The sequence below is a fragment of the Xyrauchen texanus genome, chromosome 24 (assembly GCF_025860055.1).
Source record: "Xyrauchen texanus isolate HMW12.3.18 chromosome 24, RBS_HiC_50CHRs, whole genome shotgun sequence".
NCBI lineage: Eukaryota > Metazoa > Chordata > Actinopteri > Cypriniformes > Catostomidae > Xyrauchen > Xyrauchen texanus.
Window position 1 is genome coordinate 1918134 of NC_068299.1, and position 23253 is coordinate 1941386.

A 23253-nucleotide genomic window follows, 5' to 3' on the forward strand; every position below is an offset into this window, starting at 1 on the left:
GCTCGCTTAACTGGGAAAATCTGAGATTAAATGGGTTAAATGATTAATGTGAACAGACTCTTATCAGACTTTATTGTGAAATTGTGTAAAATGCATTATACAGATAATTAATAATCCTTATTAGTCATATAGGGTTTGAACCAACAGTAACTCTAGGATTGGGGAAAAAAATACAGAGAGAAAAAAAGAGTGTCAACAAGAAATCTCAAATGAATCATTTCAAAGTGACACTATGCTAAATATAGAGGCAATGTGACATTCAATCGCAGTTTCAGAATCCACATTATGAACCACTTCTGTGGAAATCTGCCCTCTTCATGACAACTGCAGCATGTGCTGTCTCACCACTTTTTACCAGTGATCCCAGTCCTCAACGCTAGTTAATACCACCAACCTGTCAGAGTCAGATGCTAACACACAATGGAGCAATTCAACAAACTCGCCGCACCTGCTGCTGTTAAACTTCGGTAAGAAAGAGGGTTTGAATTATTTACCAGCCTTGTTTTATACTTATTTATGTACAAGGAAGTTGTCTACGCTTAGTTTCAGTCACATTAATGTTGGCAAACACAACAAAGCGTGACATGCTACGATGATTAACTTTAGATAGTGAATAAACCGGTTGTATTTAGAACGGGATCTAAAGGATTGTACTTTGCAAATCTGTAAATTGCATAGACAAATTTGTGCTTGCAACTAAACATCAGCTAATTGTCTTCATTGTTAAAGTGGTCACTTGCCATTGTTACCATTTATACCTGATCTAACCCTTAACATTAGTTTTGTTGGTGTTACATAATGAGTTCAGGTTGATTCAGTAATATTAAATAATGTATTGGATCTTCATTTTGATCTTACAACTGTCATGCCTCCATCAGACTCTCAGTCTCAGCCTCATTTCAGTCTCCGCTCCCTCTCACCAAAGTATTAATCAATCAGTATCAATCAATATTTATTTTATTGCACATTTAAGAACAACCAAGGTTGACCAAAGTGCTGTAGGGTCAAACGTAAACAAAGCAAACATTAAGATGCACTCACAGGGAACAGAGAAGTTTCAAGGAAGGTTAAAAGTCAAAGAAAGAGGAGTTTTATGTCAACTTTGAAAACCGAAATAGAAGGGGCAGTTCTACTATGAGTCACGAGACTGTTCCTGAGCTTGGGACCGGAGATTGCAAATGTTTTTTAGTCTGGATCTAGGGTTGGTAAGCTGGCCAAGACCACTAGATCTAAAAGATCTAGATGGTCTGTGAGGTTGCAACAACTCAGATTGTTTTGGGATTTGAACACAAATAATAAAATGTTCAGATCAATCCTGTAGTTGATGGCGAACCAATGCAATGAAATCAGGATTGGTGTAATGTGGTCAAATGTATGTTTCCCCTTTAAGCGTCTGGGAGCCGCGTTTTGGACGAATTGAAGACAGCAAGGAGAAGAATGGGAGATTCCAAAACAAAGCGAGTTACAATAATCAAACATGTTTTCGAAATTGCTCATGGACAGGAAGGACTGAACTTTCGGCAGTAGACGAAGATGACAAAAACACGATTAAACTACAGCGCTTATTTGTTCATAACATTTTAGGCTACTGTCAAACTTCAAAGTTCCTAGCACACAAAGTACTGTATGGGGCAAGAGAGCCTAGGTCAACGTCAATATCGACATAATTTAAGTTTTTCTCTTGTTATGGTTTTAAAAATGGTTTAAAAGCTACGATTGAAGTTCTTCTAAGCAAGCTAAGAGCGTCTGTATGGCGTGCTTGTCATTACACTTTAGAGGGAAAGAGATTTGTGTGTCGTCCGCATAACAATGGAACGACACTCCGTATTTGTAGAAAATGAAGCCTAAGGAGAGGATATATAGAGGAAACAATAAGGGACCGAGAACTGAGCCCTGTGGTATGCCACAACCCAGATGAGCTACAGATGATGAGTGAGGTCCAAGACTGACTGTGAATTTCCTATTAGTTAAGTATGAACGAAACCATTTCAAGACTGTTCCTCGAATGCCCAAACATGACTCCAGGTGGGACAGAAGGATATTATGATCAGTCAAATCAAAGGCTGAAAGCCTTAGCTTTCCCAGTATGCGTAGCAAGTAAAACGCCATTAGAAACACTTAGGAGAGCAGATGACGTGCTTTAAAACCTGATAGAAATATTCACATTAATCACACACACCTGGAGACAATCAACTAGGCAATTACAGACTCCTTATATACTCATCTCATGCTTTCCTTCAGTGTCTAGTCTCAACAAGGTATGCGAAGACTGCGCTGCTCTCCTGCAGTGCCCTCGCGTCTTCAAAGATGATCTACTCAATTGTCTCCTCGTCTAGTACGGGGTATACCCAGGGGCGGATTATGACTAGCAAGGGCCCACGGGCCAATTTTCTTTTGAAAATCTGTAATGAGTTCAGGCAGTTCTGGCTCACGCTGCTATATCTTTTCTAACTCATCAGAATGATGGGGTGCGTCCCATTCAGAAGTGTTCATCCCAAAACCCTGTTTCGTTCAAAGACTTTACCCTCCATTGTGAGAGCTTTGACGGGCTGAAAGGTGTGGGGCTCAAAAATAGTGGTCATTTGGTCATTTTTGCGGACAATCTGTTTGGAACGACCCTACAGCTTGGCTACTGTTATTATTCTTCCATCCTGGGAAAAGCCCTGGGAAGGCATCATTTAAGCCTTTTCAAAGTGTCCAGAAATCGCCTAGACGACAGACGGAATATTTAAATGAGCTACGAATCTGTTTTGGAATGTTCATAATTTCAAACTTCAGCTCTCAAAATGTACACACAAGCCCTTTAAGATGCTCTCTTCTTTCTTTCTAAAATGTATTTATTAAATACTTCTATTTCCAGAAGAGCACGGAAACTTTCACCGGGCGGCGTTATAAGATTAAAGAGAGGCTCAAATAATGAAAATAAAAACAGAAAGGCAAAAGGGTCCTATAAGAGGGCTGGGGGGCCCTCATACACGCATGGCACAAATGCAAGCATATAAAAACATTTGTTTTCAAAGTTGATGGGCCGCGAGACCTTGCAGCCCTGGGCCCCTGGTAGTCAATGGCCCCTGGGCACTGACCCATTGGCCAGGTCCGTAATTCACCTATGTCTATACCCCTAAGTATTTGTTCTTCCACTGCTTTGATCTGCTTTACCATTCTCTTGAAGATCATCTATTACTGGTCATACCTGATCTGTTCATCTGCTCTCCTTCAAGTGTTCATTTCTCAACTTGTAATCCAGCGCATTGGGCGGCTGTGGCTCAGGTTCGATTCCTGGCCCACGTGACTCCACGTGCCGAAGTGTCCTTGGGCAAGACACTGAACCCCAAGTTGCTCACAATGGCAGGCTAGCACCTTGCATGTGGGCCATGAACCAAACCACCAACCCTGAGATTAGTGGCCGACCCGCTCTACCACCTAAGCCACAGCCGCCCCTACGTCTGGGTGACCTCTGTCTCTCATACACAAACACAGACATGAACTACATCAGATGGTAAGGCTCATTTACACACTTATTCCAATGTGATTAGCTTGTGCTGTAGCTCACCTGATAGACGAAAGTGTCAAAGACATGACATGAAATAATGTGGTTAATGTTGTTTAAAATCTCGTCTTATCACGACACCATTGCACTCGCCTTTGGCGCCCCCCGGTGGACATTTAACAGGGAAACTGCAGCCAAACGTGTATTGAAGCACATCATTTTGATTTGCAAAGATGTTGCCACGTTACGTTTATGAGATCGGGATGCTTTTTTGTTTATTATTATTAAAAACACTAAACAAGTGTCCAGCATACATGTTAACTCCTTTAATTCTGTTTAAAAAGCGTCTCAGGATGAAGCACCTTGTTTGTTTAAAAGAATGATCAGAATCTACACAAGCGACGACTGAAAATACTCAAGAGTTGTTTTATTTCATAGTTTTGATGATGATGTTACGATCATCCTTAAATGTGGAAAAAAGTATCAAAGAATACGTAGATGTGTCCAAACGTTTGACACATCTTTTGGTGGTAAAGATGTTTTTGTCATTGTTGTGTTATATATGATTTCCTTTTTACTCTGTAACAATCTATAAAAAGTTGTTTTGCTCATTTTTATTATTTATTTTTTTCAGGCAGCTCCAAAAAAACATCCAAGACATTAAGGAGAATGACGACAGCCTATTCAACAGATTAAAAAGGTGTTTTTCTATTCATTTCTCTGTATATTTCTTCATTACGCAAAAATCTACATATTTATGAGATAAATCTTTGCCCGACCCATTATGACTTACTGATACCTGACATTTGTCTCATCTGCATATATATGATATTAAGAGGAAAATTGAAGTGTAAGCTATAAATAAGTCATTTGAAACTTTCCTTTCAAAAGCTAAAATAAACTGTATTAATTCTGCAGTTAACAGCCAGCCTGAAAATAGGCATGTGGAAACACCTGTCCTGCCACATTTCCTTTCACTTCCCCTATTAGCATAGCCCAAAAAGTAGCCCATTAGGTGTGGTAAGTGTGACAAACAATCGCATGTCTTCACTTCACTGGGTCACATTATCAAGTCATTTCAGTTGTTATTACAATGAAAGATACCTGCTCTATCTGTAAAAACAATCATACGTGTATATCTGTTTATTACAGTAGCATGAACTATTTGGGCTAGTTCCTGTGAGGCTGTATGTGTTTACAGATGTCATTTAGACTTCGAGTTAAATAATTAACTAGTGTTGAAGGCTGTGACTTTTTTTATTGATAAGGCAACCCGATCAATCTAGATAAGTACAGCATGCGGATGTTCTGCATGTTGTGAACTTGTGACATCACACAAGGCGTTTGGGAAACGAGTTAATGACTTGCCAAAAGATATTGTGTGAAATGATCAAACAACAACTTTTAATTAACTTTTGGTAAATAGAAGTAAATAAATAACTACAAACCAACATTTGGTCACAAACTTGACAGTCCCTATACTGTGTGGTTTGGGGGTCATTCCATGTTATCTCAGAGGTTAAAAAGGTATTTATTTATATATATATTTATTTATTTTTGTATTTTTACTAGTGAAAGTGAAACATAAACGAAGAAAGCCAAAATATGAAATGTCATGGATCAATATTTACGGAGTAATCCATTATTTTGTAGAGGGGAGTCAAAATGCCAATTTTCACCAATGATTTTGGAGCAAAACTACAGGCCACAAAAATGACCTTTTGAAAGGTGTCAGCATCATTAATTTATTTTTACACAGAGACAGAGATGACTATTACTAAAAGCGGTTGACTTCAGCACCTCTTGTTGCTTTATATGCCAATGGCGTGAGTCTAAAAAATAGGAAAAACACATTTTTGTGATGTTTTTTCAAAGTTGGACTGCCTTCAACTCAAGAAGTATTAAAGATATCTTAATATCCTTTTAGATACTGATTCATAACAAACTTTCCTTTCTGTGTCTTTATTTTTAAGGCCCTATATTGTTGTATCTCAGAGATATGGGGCTCTCAATGTGGCTCCGTGTGTAAATTGTGCATTTTGGGTTATATGGTATGAAGCTAGTTTTTCTTGTCTTGATGCCCCTCTACAAATGAACAGATTATAGAAAATATGTAGTCAAATAACAAAACAAAAAATATAATTTTCAAGTGTTTCATGCACACAGACAGAAAATTAAATAATTTATGGAAACACAGAATTTTGCTCCAGTGTCCATTAAAAAGGCTCGTTCTGTTCACATTTGATTATATTGTTCAATGCAATGTTGCTATTGTTCAAGACAATAAAAGCATTAGAGTTCAGATCGATTCATAACTAATCTTTGTGATTAACTGAAATCTTTTGTCCTTCATTTCTTCATTTCTAAGGTTTCAATCTGAACAAACTGCTCATATCCTCAAAACCGGGAGAAATACGTTGGACCGGTAAAATAAGAGGCTCTCTGCTCTTGGGGTTCTGCTTTAATGTCGCAAACTGCACGCTACAACACCCACTGAAAGTTTGCGCTTTGTGGTGTCTTTGGAAAGACTTAAAATAGTCTGGCCTTTACCTGAAACAGCCATTGCATTATTCTGTTGCCATATTTGTCTTTTATGGTCATTGTGTGCTTTTGCTTTATGTTTTAGAATTGCAAGGTAACTGGTTTTGAAGTACTTCCCTCATATGTTGTTGTATTTCAGAATGAAGAAAAAAGGACCTCCAAAAGTACCAGAAAGAGACTATAAAGGCGAGTTCAAATTAGCCTCAAACATATTTGGATGTCTGAATATCACTGCAATAGATAACAAAGTCTCAAAGCAAGTGGCATTTATTTTTAAGCACACTTTACAAGCAAAACATCTGACAAAAAAGTCGTTTGCAAGGTTTCATCGACATCAACTATATGTGTCATCATTTATTTTGTTTTTAGATGAAGATCAGGATAATGAGAACTTCTCTGACTCTTTTGTAAGTGTGTATTTGATCACTCCTTCTGGCTCAATCGCTGTAAACCAGGTAATATAGAAGGGATTGAGAGCACTAATCATGTGTGTATTTGACAGGAAAGTGACACGTACGAAGATCTGTGTGATAATGACACCAGCTATGAGCCTCCACCGAGGTCAGGTCACAATGTGAAGGCCTTTACTCTCAGCACGTCCATTACGAACCCCAAAGGAGAGTATCTAGGTAAACATTTTGGTCGTGGGATATTTTAGATGGAATAGTTCACCGTCAAATGGAGATTCTGTCATTATTGTATCACTCTCGTGCTGTTCTGAACCTGTACTTTCACTCATGAAACACAAAAGGAGATATTTAGCAGAAAGTTCATGCTGCTCTTTTCCAAAACAAATAAAAGCCAACCTAGTCTAATTAAACGAACGTGACTATAATTACCTTTTTGCTAACCGACTTTGACGTACCGCGTTCTACATTTCGCCTGGTGAAATGTAACACTAGAGGCGCTGCGTCAAATGTGCGTTTTATTCAGTTGCACAAATCACGAATTTATCGCTCTATTACTCACACACAGCTATGTTATGCTATCGAAACTCGTTGACTCTAACGCATCATTTGAAAAACGATACATTTTAACGCTTGTATTACAGACTCACGTACATTTACACACTTATTCCAACATACAGTACCGCCGCTACATATAAGCAGACTATGCAGTCTGCGTAGGGCACCAACTCCCTAGGGGGGTACCATCTTACCCTAGGAGGGCACCAGAATGTCCATATAATGTTATTCAATGACCTAAAAGCAGTTGCGGAACACAGACAATCGCTTCAGGCTCATATCACGCGATATTAGCTCATATTAGCTAGCATAGTTAGCTTGTGTGTTAGCTCACTTGATAGTTGGACTTTAGACTCGGAAGATTGCGGTTCGAGCCCAGCCAAACACGCAAGCCGACACGCGAAACGTAAGTGTCTTCGGACACGAAATGACGTGGTTGCTTCTGAAATCGTGCTTTTAATTTCGCATTTTGTTTTTGGACGCTATCGGTTCGGTTTAGGTGTTGATTTTAGGGTAAGAATGTTTGTTTTGTTCACCTCTCATTTGATTTTGGTTATGTTTAGGTTAAAGTTTTAGGTTAGGGAGGAACGTTTTACTCATTGACACCTTCAGCTAAATTTGGCCTTTTTCGACACCATTTCACTCGCTTTTGGCGCCCCCCGCTGGATATTCCACTGAGAAACTGCAGCCAAATGTGTAATGAAGCACGTCATTTTGTTGAGCAGAGATGTTGCCATGGTCACGTTATGTTCATCAGATCAGGCTGAATAAAAAATACAGTGACCAGCAGGGGGTGTCAAGCTCTTAAAAGAACAAAAAAGCACCATAAAAGTAGCCCATACAATTTGACTTTTATTGTGCTTTTTTTGTCATTTTCAAGCTTGACAGCCCATTGTGACTGTGACTTTCAAGCTCTAAATGCACATAAAAGTCACCCATATCACTTGTGTGACATATTTCAAGTCTTCTGAAGCCATACAGTTGCATTTTGACCAAAATGTTAATCTTAATTAACTGATCATCTTGCCCTCCACCTGTTTGAATCTGGCGCAGACGCCAAAACGTCTTTAAGCGTTCACAATCTTATGAACATCTCCTTTTTGTGTTGCACTGAGAAAAGACAGTCATACAGGTTTAGGACGACATGAGGGTGACTAAATGATGACAGGATTGTCTTGAATGGTATATAATCTGAGCTGTTAAATCAAAGGTTTGTAAGGAAGGTTCTGCTCTTTTATTCATGGGCTGTTTTGCCACGGAAGTGTTCAAAATATACTTCCTGTCTCTTGTGTCTGTGCACCAGACAGCTGTCGTGGTCGAGCCGTAAAACCAAACAAACCGAAGAACAAACCCTCACGACCGACCAAGGGCAGTGCGGCCAATGCGGATGAAGTAATGAATTTCACAGTAAACACGGAGTAAATTAGGTTTGATTCACTGCAGAATACACTAATGACACTACGGTTCTCTCCAACTGTTCAGGAAGATTATCTTGAGCCGGAGGATAAATCGGAGGATGATAATTATATTGACCCCTCTCAAAAGACACCAAGTAAGATGTTCTAAGAATGCTAGTTTACAAGACTTTTATTTTGTAGTGCACTGAATTCTAATATGATTGTTATCAGTTAAACATTCAATATAATGTATCATAAATCATAAATATGTTCATATGTTTTATTAAAATCAAAAACATATTAATACAAATAAAATTGATAATCAATCAAAATGTTATTAATGCGACTGCAATGACTTGAGCTCTAATGATGCATTCTGTCTGTTTTCAGATCGAGGGATCGATCCATGTGTTCCCGCTCGTGCGAACAGTCCAGGTATTGAGTCTGGTTCAATTCTATTGCATAAAGAAACCCTTTACATTAAATACACTATCAAGCAAACGTTTAGGCACATATTCTTAATTCTGACTATTTTCCATATTTTAGAATAAGAGTAAAAGTCATCAAAAACCCAAAATTAATACTAATGGAAATATGGGAGTTGCATAGCGACTAATAAATGTTCAACAAAATGTCCCTGTGTATGTGGACACTTGCTGACTGCTTTTCTTTCATTTTCTGCTCATTCATTTAAAAAAAATATATAATAAAATATTTAAATTGTAAAAAAAAGAATAACTAGGAAAAGGAATAATGTTAATATCATGAGTTTCTGACCAGGTACCATGGCAATTCTCTATACTAGGTATTTATTATTTGTTTTTATAAATTTATTTATTTATTTATTTATTTGATTTGATTTGATTTATTTAGTTATTTAATTAATTAATGTATTTATTTATTTATGTATTTATTTAATTAATTAAATTTATGTATTTATTTAGTTATTTAATTAATTAATTTAATTAATTATTTAATGTATTTATTTAGTTTAGTTATTTATTTAATTAATTAATGTATTTATTTAAGTAATTTATTTATTTAATTAATTCATTCATTCATGTATTTATTTCAGTTATTTATTTAATTAATTAATTCATGTATTTATTTAGTTTAGTTATGCATTTATTTATTTATTTAATTAAATTAATTAATGTATTTAAGTTATTTATTTAATTAATTAATTATTTAATGTATTTATTTAGTTATGTATTTATTTATTTTATTTATTTATTTAGTTAGTTATTTAATTAATTAATGTATTTATTTAAGTAATTTATTTATTTAATTCATTCATTCATGTATTTATTTAAGTTATTTAATTAATTAATTCATGTATTTATTTAGTTTAGTTATTTAGTTATGCATTTATTTATTTAATTAATTAAATTAATTAATGTATTTAAGTTATTTATTTAATTAATAAATTATTTAATGTATTTATTTAGTTATGTATTTATTTATTTTATTTCTTTATTTAGTTATTTATTTAATTAATTAATGTATTTATTTAAGTAATTTATTTAATTAAATAATTTATGTATTTATTTAGTTATTTATTTAATTTAATTAATTCATGTATTTATTTAAGTTATTTATGTATTTAATTAATTAATTAATGTATTTATTTAAGTTATTTATTTAATTAATTAATTCATGTATTTATTTAAGTTATTTATTTATTTAATTAATTAATGTATTTATTTTATTTATTTATTTATTTATTTAATTAATGTATTTATTTAGTTTAGTTATTTAGTTATGTATTTATTTATTTTATTTATTTATTTAGTTATTTATTTATTTAATTAATTAATTAATGTGTTTATTTATTTTGTTTATTTATTTATTTATTTATTTATTTAATTAATTCATGTGTTTATTTAGTTAGTTATTTAATTTATTTCGTTATTTTGGGGGGAATTTATTGAAGTAGCACTACACACACAAAAAAAATACATAAATAAAAAATAGTTTTAAGATGTACACATTTCAATTTTAAAAACTACTTTTCATGAAATTGAATTGTTTATTATTTAATAAAAATGTATTAATAAAAATGTTTTATTTAATTTTGTTAAAGAAGTCATTTTAATGGAATATTGTGATGAAATTAAAATGTGTAAATAAAAGAAAATTAAAAACAATTAGTGACGAATTGCACAGTTTTATAGTTTGTTGGAACAATTATTGAGTGCTCAGTGATGGAAATGCTGTTCTGTACTGTAGTTAAACCATTTTAATGTATTTTTGTATTATTTTATTCAGATTTCTACGAGGTTCCTGAGATAAAGGTGAGTTTAAATAACAAAACATTTGTCCAGGACTATGTAATCATTTATAATCATTAGCACTAATGAGACAAAATCCACAGCTCGAATCTCCTGAAATCTGTCAAGAACACGTGCAGATCATATTTCACACCAAAATCAAAAGAAGGAATTAAAAGATTACATTTTGCATCGGGCCATTAAGATTTTTCAACTATTAAACATCCTAATTTACATGATCGGTTTTGTGTTGCTTTTTACATTTAAGTCATTTCATCCTGAAATATAATTTATTCTTGACAGGCTTTTTATGTTTCTGCATTTAAGCTTCTGTCATTCTTATATATGTTTTATAAATGCTCTGAAAATCCTGTTATTCTAGGAGAACTCTCGGTCTAAGAAAAGGTAAGGAAATGTTTAACAATCCTCTATTTGTGCCTCATTATTTATGTAAATATAAGCAGAAGACCTGTCAACATCTGCACTACATCTAGTGAAACTTAATAAGTGTAATTATGACTGTATGTGTTTCCCAGATTGTCCCACTTTAGTCAAACACAACACATGCTTCCTGTTCTGTTGACACTCTGTCAAAACTACATGTTCGATATAAATAAATATAACACACTCTACCAATTAGTACAATCTGCAGTTTGTGAGTATGATTCTTATTATCATTTTGCTTCTAATCTGTCTAGCAGAATTAACTCTACTCTACAGCCGAACACACAGATGGCGCCCCCTAAAGTCAGCCCAAGGTATTACACAATCCCCAGTGCACTTTAGAGCCTGCAGTTATTTACCATAGTGACCATAGTGACCATAGTTACCATAGTGACCATATGGTAATTCCACAGTTACTATAGTTACTGTTAGTAAATAAAACCATAATGAATTAATCTGATCTCCTTCAATTCATCTTTCCATTCATACATCACAATGAAGTAATAAACAAATGTACTTCAAGGACATTTTAAATCTGTTTTTGATACAAATGATGTATGAAGAGGAAGAAGAATACCACTAAATTCTTACATTTATAAGAAGGCCTTGGAATGAGCTTGGTTTACAAAAATAATGTTGTTTTTTTATTATTATTAATTATTGATTGTTTTTTATTGTTTTTTTTATTTATTAATTTTGTGGTTCTCTATGATGTTTAATAATGCTTTGTCTTTATTCATATAGAATGCATATTAGAAAGTCAACTGTGACCCAAGTGAGTATGATGATCATCAATAACACAAGCAAGGATAATTAAGAATAATTATTAATATACTGTATGTTGTTTTTGTAATCACTAATGTGGTATTGAATGTCTGAGCACAGAGCTGAAATTTATATTCCCCTGATCGTCAATATTTTTGATCCATTTTCCTGTAAGATAAAGACTGTGTATATTTTAAAGGGACAGTACACCCATAAATGTAAATTCTCTCATCATTTACTCACCCTCATGCCATCCCAGATGTGTTTGACTTTCTTTCTTCTGCAAAACACAAATGAAGATTTTTAAGCCCATTCAATGCAAGTGAATGGTGACCAGAATTGTGACGCTCCAAAAAGCACATAAAGGCAGCATAAAAGTAATCCATACAACTCCCGTAGTTTAATCCATGTCTTCAGGAGCGCTATGAAAGGTTTTGTTGAGTTCTTTTTTACTACACATTTTCCTTCTTTCCCAGTAGGTGGCGACATGCACTAATGGTGCGTTCACATACAACGGGAAACAAGCGTTTCACACGGCACGATTACATGCAAAGTCAATGCAAATATGCGAATAGATGCAAAATCTGGGTGGCGCGAATGTAGCAAATGGCGTGACTCGAACATGTGAAATCGCAATTTTTCAACTCGAGCGAGAAATTCGCATGACGCGTTGTCGCGAAAGCCTATCAGCATTGAGATTGTCCGGATGTCACTGACGTACTAACGTAGTAGCAGAAGAAATCTGGTAAAAAAGGACTCTCACACACACCTATCATAGCGCTTCTGAAGACATGGATTAAACCACTGGAGTCATATGGGTTACTTTTATGCTGCTTTTATGTGCTTTTTGGAGCTTCAAAATTCTGGTCACCATTCACTTGCATTGTATGGACTTACAGAGCTGAAATATTCTTCTAAAAATCTTCATTTGTGTTCTGCAGAAGAAAGAAAGTCAAACACATCTGGGATGACATGAGGGAGAGTAAATGATGAGAGAATTTTTGGATGAACTGTCCCTTTAAATAAGAGACTAAAAGCTCTTATTAGGTCTTTATTGTGAAATGAGAATATGATGAGTGTCTTGTTTGTGTAGGAACCACAATCAGAGGACGAGTATGAAGTATGTGACACGGACGATAGTAAGTATTCTCAGATCTCCAAATCAAATCATGTACTCACTTTCATATCACTCGTGAAATATGAATGAAAGCAGACAGTCATGTAATGTGTGTTTGGTTATTATTAGGTGTTATTGAAAGGCCAGAGGAGTGCACAGAGAGCAGAAACCTGTCCATACCTACACCACGACCACGAGAACTGTCAGTCACTTGTTTCTGCATACAATCATGTCATACGTGACTTAAAATACTGCGATCGTCGTATATTAATCACTGGATTTGATCTAATACTTCATCACTGTTGATCTTTCAGGAAGAAACCGAGTCCTTCTTTGATGCCGGTAAGCATTGGATTATATTATATGCATACAGTATATATGGGTGTTTCTTTAACTTCAGGCACTTTCAGAAAGTAACATTTTTCACAATCTCATTAGTTTATTTAATTTGTCTACTAAGAATGTCTGTACATCCATCAAAGGAGATTTTTGGTCATTCAAGTCATGAAAATTCCCACAACACTGTCATTATCAGCACAGCTTAAATTCTGTTGTTTAAATAGAATTTGATGATGGAAATGACATTTTCAACAGTTTTCAAATCAAATAAATAGCTATGGCTAATTTAATAGCTAACATTTAATGTACCCTAAATACAGACAATTAAATTATATTTTCACACTTTTTGCATCATTTGGATTTTCATAGTTAATATTGAATGGCTGGGACGCAGGGTCGGAGTACCGACCGGGCCAATGGGGCCAGTGCCCAGGGGCCCTTGACTACCAGGGGGCCCTTGAATGCCCGGGGGTGCCCCTTGAAAACCCTTTTGGCCATGAACAACGAACCAGCCCCCCACCCCCACCCCCCCACCCCCCCTTGGGGGCCCTTTAATTGGCCGCAGGGCCTTTTCAAGTCATAATCCGTCCCTACTTGGACGAGGCTAAAACAGTCAAATCTATACTTACAGGCATTTAAAAAGTACCAAAAAAAGATAAAAAGGTCTGGTAAAAAGTTTCAAATTCAATTTTAAAATGACAAAAACATTTTTTAGTTTAAATGTTTTAGTTTTAATAACAAAATCAACCTTTTAAAACTCCTTCATTGCAGACACCAAGCGTTCCTCAGAGAGATAATGAAGGTAACTATCACAATCTTTCATACACTCCCATTTCAAACGCAGTTGCTGTACACAAATTTATCATGTATATGGCGCTGACATCTTGGGACTTGAGTCCGTGCAGTTGTGATTTCGGGACCAGACCTGCGCAGTAGTGAGCAGGAAGTAAAGCCGCGAAATCAAGGCCCCGCCCTCACTCTTGCTGAATCATTCACAAGCACACGCCCTTGCACTATAATAATTAATTATAGAAATGTAGATATTAAATTTAAAGCTCCAATCTCCTCAGTCCTCCGAAGATCCCGAAAAAAGTCAGTTGGTGCTTCAGTGACTACTTCGCTCAGAGAACCTGTCAATCACAGCTGTCAATCATGATGTCACAGCAGCGTTTTTATAGCATCAAATAACTAAAAACAAACTTATTTTGAAAACAAACACTTGAAATGACATCAACGTGATAGAAACGACAGTAAATGACAGAAACTATCTTTGGAAAACAGATATGTGAAGTGTAATTTAATTGTTTAGTTGGTCTCACGTCCCGTTGAATAACACGGGGAGGCGGGGCTTATGACCTATACTAGGACCAGCCACCGGGGGGCGATCGAGACGTTTTGGCTTCACTTTTGAGGGCTTGTCCGGCACATTTGGCTCAAAATAATATTTTTGCCTATATTGAAGTTTTACTTATTTCGTTTTTATAACAAAATCCCATCAGATTGAATCATATCATAAAACTGATGATGACTGATGGGCACCCGGGTGGAGGAGAGAATGAGATCGGCAGATGGTGAAAGAAAATGAGTAATCCACATTACAGAGGAAATGATCAAACATCAGGTCAATTCACAGAGAACGCTGAATAATCTGCAGATGTACAAGAGACATGAGGGAGCATATATAGGGAGAGTAATGGGGTACAGGTGTGCATGTTTGCATCGTGAGCGGTTCGAATGAGCGTCTCCAAGGAAACGCTAATCATGCCGGCCACGAGCCAGTGGAAACGAAACACGCAGACACACAGAAAGAAGCCAGACGGACTCACTGTGACAATTACAGATATATAAACGTCATTATTACTAGTTGATATTCTGATTTCTCATATCAGCAATGCCCTTGTTACTAGTAAAATTATAATTTTCGTTATCTGTAAGTGCATCGATAGTGTTACTAGTGCAAATATCCATTCCTGATATCAACAAGTGAAATGCAACTAGTATAAATGTGCACATTTGGATTTCACTAGTGCGATTATAATGTCTAAATATCTGTATTGGGATTTTAACTCGTAATAAAGCCTCTTCAGATGTCTTTAATTATTCTCCAATTAGTCCACTAGTTGTTATTAAATTGTTGATATCAGGAATGGATATTTGCACTAGTAACAATGCACTTACAGATATCTAAAATTATAATTTTACTAGTAACAAGTGCATTGCTGATATCAGAATTTCAACTAGTAATTAAGCGTAGATATCTGTAATTGAGTTTTGATTAGGACTGCATGGCAGGTCATTGTGAAAACGCTTTTACTAGCTGAAATACCATTTTGCATATAAATAAAAAATTAGCACATTCACTCATAGTAATTCCATTCTTTAAATGAAGAATTAACATTTTTACTAGTGAAAAATGAATGACTAATATAAAAAATGAGCAATTTATCTCATTTTTAGTAATTCACACACGGTGCTGGGTAGTAACAGATTACATGTAATCTGGATTACGTAATAAGATTACAAAATCAAGTTCTTGTAATTGGATTGTTACATTTTAAAACACTTGTAATCAGACTACAGTTACTTTTATAGAATTACCTGATTATATATTTACATTTACATTTGCATTTATGCATTTGGCAGACGCTTTTATCCAAAGCGACTTACAGAGTCTTATTACAGGGACAATCCCCCCAGAGCAACCTGGAGTTAAGTGTCTTACTCAAGGACACAATGGTGGCGGCTGTGGGGCTCGAACCAGCATCCTTCTGATTACCAGATTACCAGTTATGTGCTTAGACCACTACACCACCACCACTCATATATATTAACAAGGCAATGGCGTTCTCTTACATTGTTCGTTCTAAATCAGCACAACACTGATATCCATTCGGTGAGTCTTCGAGTGTTTTCGGAAGAGACGGATAGGGGTGTGTGTATTGCATTCTGAACTGATACTCACTACTAGCCAGCCAGGCGAAGATGGAGTGGTCTACCTCAGCATTTAACCTCTGGATCTATAGAGATCATTTCATTTTAAAGAATGAAATTACACTAATGGTGTGCAGCTCACACATTGAACATAATAGCTTCAAAGGATGTAGTGGATGCCATCTCTAAAAGCCTGCAGGTGCACAATAGTTCAACTGCTGTTCAATACATGCAGTTCAAATGTGCAGCAATATGAAACATCGCCCATCGCGCTACTGTTGCTCTGATGCAGCGGAGTCCACTGCATGAAACGTAACATAAAACTTAACATATTAACTACGTTTCCATCCAAGGATTTTTTTGCGAACATTTTTTAGCGCATCAAAATAAAGCTGATGGAAACGCTTATTATCGGTAAAATGTCACAAATGTTGACATAATATTTTTCCATTTAACTCAAGCTCATAAACTCTAGGTCGATACATCAAATGTCACGAAAAACTGGTTTGGAAACACTTTTTGTCTATAAAATTGGCATTAATGCAAAAATCTGGTGTCACATGACAGAGTTTGCCCCAGTCGTTAGCCTGTGTTACCATGACGACAGTATTGAAAGCCGATTTATTGAACGTGATTATGGATTGATCTTAACGGCATATAGACGTTTATCTGCACACGTGACACTTTCAGGAGTGCAACACAAATATCTCGTATTATGCACCGGTCATCAACAAGTACAAGGAGAACCAATGAATGGCCACCATTCACAATAATAGACGGCAGTCACGGAATTACCCACAAACAACCCAAAAACCCCCAAAAACATCATTTCTGTGCACAAACATGTTTTAAATAAAAAATAAATACACAATACTAGGAGAAAATCAACCCAATTCTATACAAGTATTGTTTAGTTTCACTTTTGAAAAAATGCCGTCAAAATCCCCTGTATTAAATAAAATTAATTACCAAACGAAAATATATATATATTTTTAGACCTATATATGCTTTTCTTTACACAAACTTAAATGAGCCGTACCCTGTTCTGTAGATGAATAAAGTCGGTCTGAATGATCCTCAGAATGTTCTAGACTTTTCTCAAGACTATAAACTATAAGAACTATTTGTCCATTTTAAAACGTTTAAATATTTTAAATCTAACCCTCTTTACCTCGGATCACATTTACTGCTTCTTCAGAAAATATAATTTGCATTATGAAGCTAAAATACATTTGAGATGATGATCAAGTTCAGTTGGTGGTTAAAAGTTGCTGGAGAAATATGCAGGACATGATGCAGTTGTCATGGTGATGCTTCAGATTAGATGAAGGATTAGATGCCCATCAGAAGAGCAACTGTTCCTTTTTATTGCAATTCCTCCTCTTCTGATTGCTTTTATTTGTTAATTAAACTGACAGTAAACTGGCTAATATCAATGAATTATCTCTATAATCTCCCCATTTTACCCAAACTTCAGAGGACAGAAAATAGGGACATCTGGGGCGAATTAGCGATAAACACACATTTCTGAATGGAAACGGCTTCAGGGCAGATTTCTGTTGCGCTAAACCAAAACTTGTGCGACAAAGTGTTTTTTAGGCATGACATCATCACGCACACCATTTTTATCCATAAAAGTCCATTTGAATGGAAACGGGCAGAAGGCGGCAAATGCTGCAATTTTCTTTCTCGCAATTTCACTTTGTCGATAACAAAATAGCGTGAAAGGTGGATGGACACTAGGTTACTGTTTCCTTGTGTGACTTAGTGGAACTATTAAATATTTTGCTCTTTTAGAATATTCTTGCAGATCAAAAGATAATATCTTGCACCTCAGCTTTGGAATAGCTGATGGACTATCAGTAAACAGTAAGTGTTAAAAGTGTTTCAGTGTTTTTGGATGAAAGCGTTGACCTAGCAACATTGTTGTTATGGTCATTAATGTTCGCGTTTGCTTTATGCACTTAAAATAAACTTCAATATCTCAGTGTTTTGAATTATAGCCTAAACTTTGGCCATGTACTGTGAGATTTACATTTATGCATTTGGCAGACGCTTTTATCCAAAGTGACTTACAGAGCACTTATTACAGGGACAATCCCCCCGGAGCAACCTGGAGTTAAGTGTCTTACTCAAGGACACAATGGTGGTGGCTGTGGGGATCAAACCAGCAACCTTCTGATTACGGTTATGTGCTTTAGCCCACTACGCCACCACCACTCCAGGTAGTGGTGGTGTAGTGGAAATGTTTGTTTCATTCATGTAATCTTTAATGCACTTTTTATATATGTCATGAGAAGCTCTTTTTAAAAAAAGCTTTTTGTTAGCAACAAAGAATGCAAAATATTTTCATCCTCTTTGTACTTTTATGTTCATATGATTATCCTACTCAAATGCATGGGACATAAAATAAAACAGAATTCGGTTGAAAGTAATCCAAAAGTAATCTGATAAAATTACCCCAAAATGTAATCTGGGACATTTTTTTGTTATGTAATTTGTAATCAGTACCAGAAGTAATCCGCCCAGCCCTATTCACTCATTAGCAGTAATTCCATTGCTGAAATCTTATTAGCATCTGTAACGAGGGAAAATTAAATGGTAGATATCTATAATATCCTGCACGTGATTAAATGGTGAAAGGGCCTGCGATATCCATGCTCAAGTGGAAATGTTCCTGGAGCCGTTGCTCAGAACCGTTCGACCCGATGGTGGAAAAGCGCTTATAGATGTGTCCGCCATGAGTGAGTTCTGCCCATTCATATTGTGTAACGCTATCTATGATTGACATGTTTGTTGTTTCTATAGTTATATTAACAGTCATATGATTTCTCTTACAGCAACATTAACAATTATGCCACAAAGTCCACTGGACGCCATGACAACCCCGCCACACACAGGTTTTCATCGAGCAGGGTAAGAAACCTCTGACAATCCTCAGTTCATTTTGTCCTGTAAGCATCCTGTCAATGAACAGAACTAAACCACAAACTCATGTTCCGCTGTAGGATGCATCTACCTCCACAGTTGCCCTCTCAGAGTAAGAGTCACTGTTCTTCACTTTGCAATAGAGAGACATTCTCTGATTGGTCCATTTGAACTGAATTAATATCATTGTGCTTCTCCAAACAGGCAGAAGAATGTCGCCATCAGAAAACAGAGCAGCTCGAGATGCTGAAGAGGTGATTAACTTCCTAAATTCACTTCCTGTCTACAAGTATTTCTTGGGGTTTGGCTCTTCTAGCTTCAGAGAACATGAAGTATCGCCCCTGATTTGAATGCTTCATTCACACACATTCTGTTCTTTCATACAGAAAGCTGGAGTGTATAAAAAGGTTTGGTACGCCAGCAGCTGTGATCGCAAGACCGCAGAGGACGCTCTCATAGGCTTGGCCGAGGCATGTCATGACCATCACATAGCAACAGTTTTTTACACACGCAGCTGCTTTTTGCAAAACTGGTTTGCATGATATGATGAATTCCAACACATCTGAGATTTACTCTGAGATGTCATCATTTACTCACCCTCATGTCGTTCCAAACCCATATGACATGTCTTTCTTCAGTGGAACACAAAAGGAGATATTAGGCAGAATGTTAGGGTGGTTTTTTTTTTTACACCTGGCTCGTTTGTTTGTTTCGGCACCTGGTGCATTTTGACCAGGGAAGAGAAATCGGCCATTTCTGCACGTCGCGGCGCCGTTTTGGGATCTGTTCTACATAACGCGCCGCTCATTTAAGCTTATCACGGCTCATTCGGCCCATTTCGTGGCCGACCCACCGGTCCGCTCGGGTCTCCCGATGGCCAGTCCGCCCCTGATCAGCCCCAAAGTTCGTCGGCCCACCGGGAAAATGCCCGGTATGCCAGATTACCAGTCCAGCCCTGATTTTGACAGATAAATAACATTTTTACATGGCTGCAACCTCTGACTGGAATGCCCATTCTGTACCATGCTACATAAGTGTGACATAAACATGCTCTAAAATTACAGTAGCAAACGGTTGACCAATTTTAAAAAGTATTTAATTTTACCCAGTAACAGCGCACAAATATTCTGACCAATGAGGGGATAGTTTGCTCACATGTGACTTTTATTGACACAGTTTTGATCCGTTTTGTAAATGTAGCGCCTGTTTCGGAACAAATCAAACAAACTATAGGTCTGAAAATGCCCTTAGTCTCAGTCACCATTTACTTTCATTGTATGGAGAAAAAAACAAAAGCTGCAATGACAGTAAATAGTGACTGAGACTAACATTCTGCCTAATATCTCCTTTTGTGTTCCACTGAAAAAAGAAAGCCATACAGGTTTGGAACAACATGAGGGTGAGTAAATACGCATATCATTTTTGGGGGGGTCAACCATTTAATAAACACTTATGCTAAATACTTAATCCTAAATAAATAAATACAGAAAATAAAAATGCTAAATGCAATTGTATTGTTCTTCGTTACAGCCATAGAAAATTCTGTATAAAGAGAAAATGTGTGAGTTTAACCTCTTACAATCTGGTGTATTTTTGGCCCCCAAAATTTAAAAGCTCACCTTACACACATTCAGTGGACCAATTGCCAAAAATGGTCACACAGAAAAGTAAAAAATGGCTCATTTTGAAGAAAAAAGGTAAGAGCTGATATAGAGTTTGTGGATATCTGGGGCTTACAGAAGCAGTGATTGGAACAGACAGGAAACGTTTGTCTTATTTGTATATATTTCACTTTGTGATCATTTGTTTTTGAAAGGCATTTGAACTGTGGTGTTAGGACAACACAATAAACTATACAGTCACATTCCTGTGAAAGAGAGCTTTCATTTGATATATGACTTGCCTATATTTAAGTGCCATGTAAAAAATGTATATATTCATATTTGAAAGCAGAAATAGTTTATAATACATTGAAAACAGATTTTTAAACCTTTTTGTTAAAACTGATGATCATGTCATGCAAACCAGTGACTGGGGGATTTAATTCTCATGTGTTTTGTTGAATGTTACCTCAGGACGGGACTTTCCTGCTCAGAAAGAGTTCAGGTGTGGACGCGCAGCAGCCGTACACTCTAGTGGTGTTCTACAACAGCCGAGTATTCAACATCCCCGTCCGCTACATCGCTTCCACCGAACAGTACTCTCTGGGCAAAGAGAAACCTGGAGAGGAGGTAAAGAAGAACACGGAACACCCAGAAAGTATTTGGACACTTAAAAGAATAGTTCGGGGTCTGGGTAGCTCGGCGAGTAAAGACGCTGTCTATCACACCTGGAGTCGCCAATATGAATTCAGGGCGTGCTGAGTGACTCCAGCCAGGTCTCCTAAATAACCAAATTGGCCCGGTTGCTATTGAGGGTAGAGTCACATGGGGTAACCTCGTCGTGGTCGCTATAATGTGGTTCTCGCTCTCGGTGGGGCGTGTGTTGGATGAGTTGTGCATGGATGTTGTGGAGAATAGCATGAAGCCTCCACACGCGTCATGTCTCCGCGGTAATGCGCTCAACAAGCCACGTGATAAGCTGCGCGGATTGACGCCACCATGAGGTCTTAGTGGGAATTGGGCATTCCAAATTGGGGGAGAAAAAGAATTGTTCATTAAAAAATGAAAATTGGGTAATCATTTAAATGGTAAATGGTCTGCATGTCAATGGTCAAACTTTAACGGTATTCAAAGCGCTTTACACTGTGACTCATTCACCCATTCACACACACACACACACACACACACACACACACACACACACACACACCAATGATGGCAGAGCTGCCAAGCAAGGCACTAGCCTGCCATTGGGAGCAACTTGAGGTTCAGTGTCTTGCCCAAGGACACTTCGGCATGTGGAGTCATGTGGGCCGGGAATCAAACCACCAACCCTGCGATTGGTGACCTTCATATGTGCAATTGCGTTGAGGCGTATCGTTTGGCTTTAGAAGACTTGCAATATAGCGCATAAGTCATATGGTTGCAAAACATTAGTGGAACATGTGCATAGTTGCAGAGAGGCAAAAGTCTGTCTCTAAATTCTCTCTCTTTTTCAGCGTTTCAACAGCGTTTCTGAGATTATTCAAAACCATCAGAAGAATCCTTTAGTTCTGCTCGACTCTCAAAACAACACCAAAGACTGCACCAAACTCAAACACCCAGCGCAACTGTGAGGAACCATTTGAGATGGCATGCAACGGTCAAACGTCCATCTGAAGATAATGCGGAGACGTTTAAAACATCGGACTGTCAAATACAACGGCTTTCAGAGGGAACTGACATGAAACATGAAACTAGATTCACATTTGAACCGAAATAAAAGACGTTGGAAAGAGCTCTACGTTGGCAAGGCTGGGACTTGGTGCTACTTTTAGAAGTTATTGTTCCTGAATGAATTCCATAGAAAAAGAAGAGAAACAAGTAATGATATAAGACGATACACAGTTGTATAGTGTGTATACTGTATTATAAACACATTTTGTTTTCCTTTGGTAACATTTGATCTGTGTGGAGTACAAATTAAGCATTAAACGTTTAAAAAAATAGTTATTATATTAATTATTTGCATCCTACATCACTAAATGGGGCAACTGGGGCTACTTGTCACATGTAGATATTGTCACAAGGGCTATATTTCAGTAACTATAATATTTGATGTCAAATCCAATTTCACAAGTGCTTGTTTTCCCCAAGAGTGGTGTTTGTTTTTATGTATGTTGGTTTTAATAACTTAGTTCAAAGCTGCTTTAAATTTGAATACATTTTTGTGATTTTGTTTTAAAAACAAATGTTGTAATGACTGTTGGTTAAACAAGTAAACACAATAAAACATATATTATTATTACACAATAATAACAAAGATATTTTGCATAAATGTCAGATTGGGGCAAGTTGTCACACGTTTTACCAGCTGTTTACAATTAACTACATTTTCACTCAAATTGTGTTGGTGGTAAAATCATTATCTATATAACAGAAGCATATTGATTGGTAGTTACAGACCTTTAGACCCTTCTGTATAT

The 23253-nt window shown here is 36.5% G+C and overlaps 1 protein-coding gene across 2 annotated transcripts; it reads left to right on the forward strand.

Annotated features, from left to right (window-relative positions):
- The first annotated feature begins 333 nt into the window (after window positions 1-333).
- On the forward strand, window positions 334-23045 carry LOC127617587 (B-cell linker protein-like). 2 transcript variants are annotated; one of them, XM_052089571.1, is made up of 23 exons: window positions 334-467; window positions 4125-4190; window positions 5859-5915; window positions 6171-6217; window positions 6401-6438; window positions 6534-6660; window positions 8300-8388; window positions 8479-8548; window positions 8784-8828; window positions 10662-10687; window positions 11046-11068; window positions 11362-11421; window positions 11852-11882; window positions 12966-13011; window positions 13119-13191; window positions 13304-13331; window positions 14100-14130; window positions 19100-19175; window positions 19268-19299; window positions 19392-19441; window positions 19574-19657; window positions 21263-21418; window positions 22288-23045. In XM_052089571.1, the coding sequence occupies exons 1-23, from the start codon at window positions 421-423 to the stop codon at window positions 22402-22404; spliced, it is 1419 nt and encodes a 472-aa protein (XP_051945531.1). In that variant the 5' UTR covers window positions 334-420; the 3' UTR covers window positions 22405-23045. The 2 variants fall into 2 exon arrangements, with proteins under 2 accessions (XP_051945531.1, XP_051945533.1); XM_052089573.1 differs by having other exon boundaries at window positions 11365-11421.
- The last annotated feature ends 208 nt before the right edge of the window (window positions 23046-23253 follow it).

Coding starts and splice junctions, on each gene's coding strand:
- LOC127617587 (XM_052089571.1), top strand. CDS start 421: ATGGAGCAATTCAACAAACTCGCCGCACCTGCTGCTGTTAAACTTCG. Junction 4,191..5,858: donor CTATTCAACAGATTAAAAAG/GTGTTTTTCTAT, acceptor TTCATTTCTAAG/GTTTCAATCTGAACAAACTG. Junction 11,069..11,361: donor AACTCTCGGTCTAAGAAAAG/GTAAGGAAATGT, acceptor TAATCTGTCTAG/CAGAATTAACTCTACTCTAC.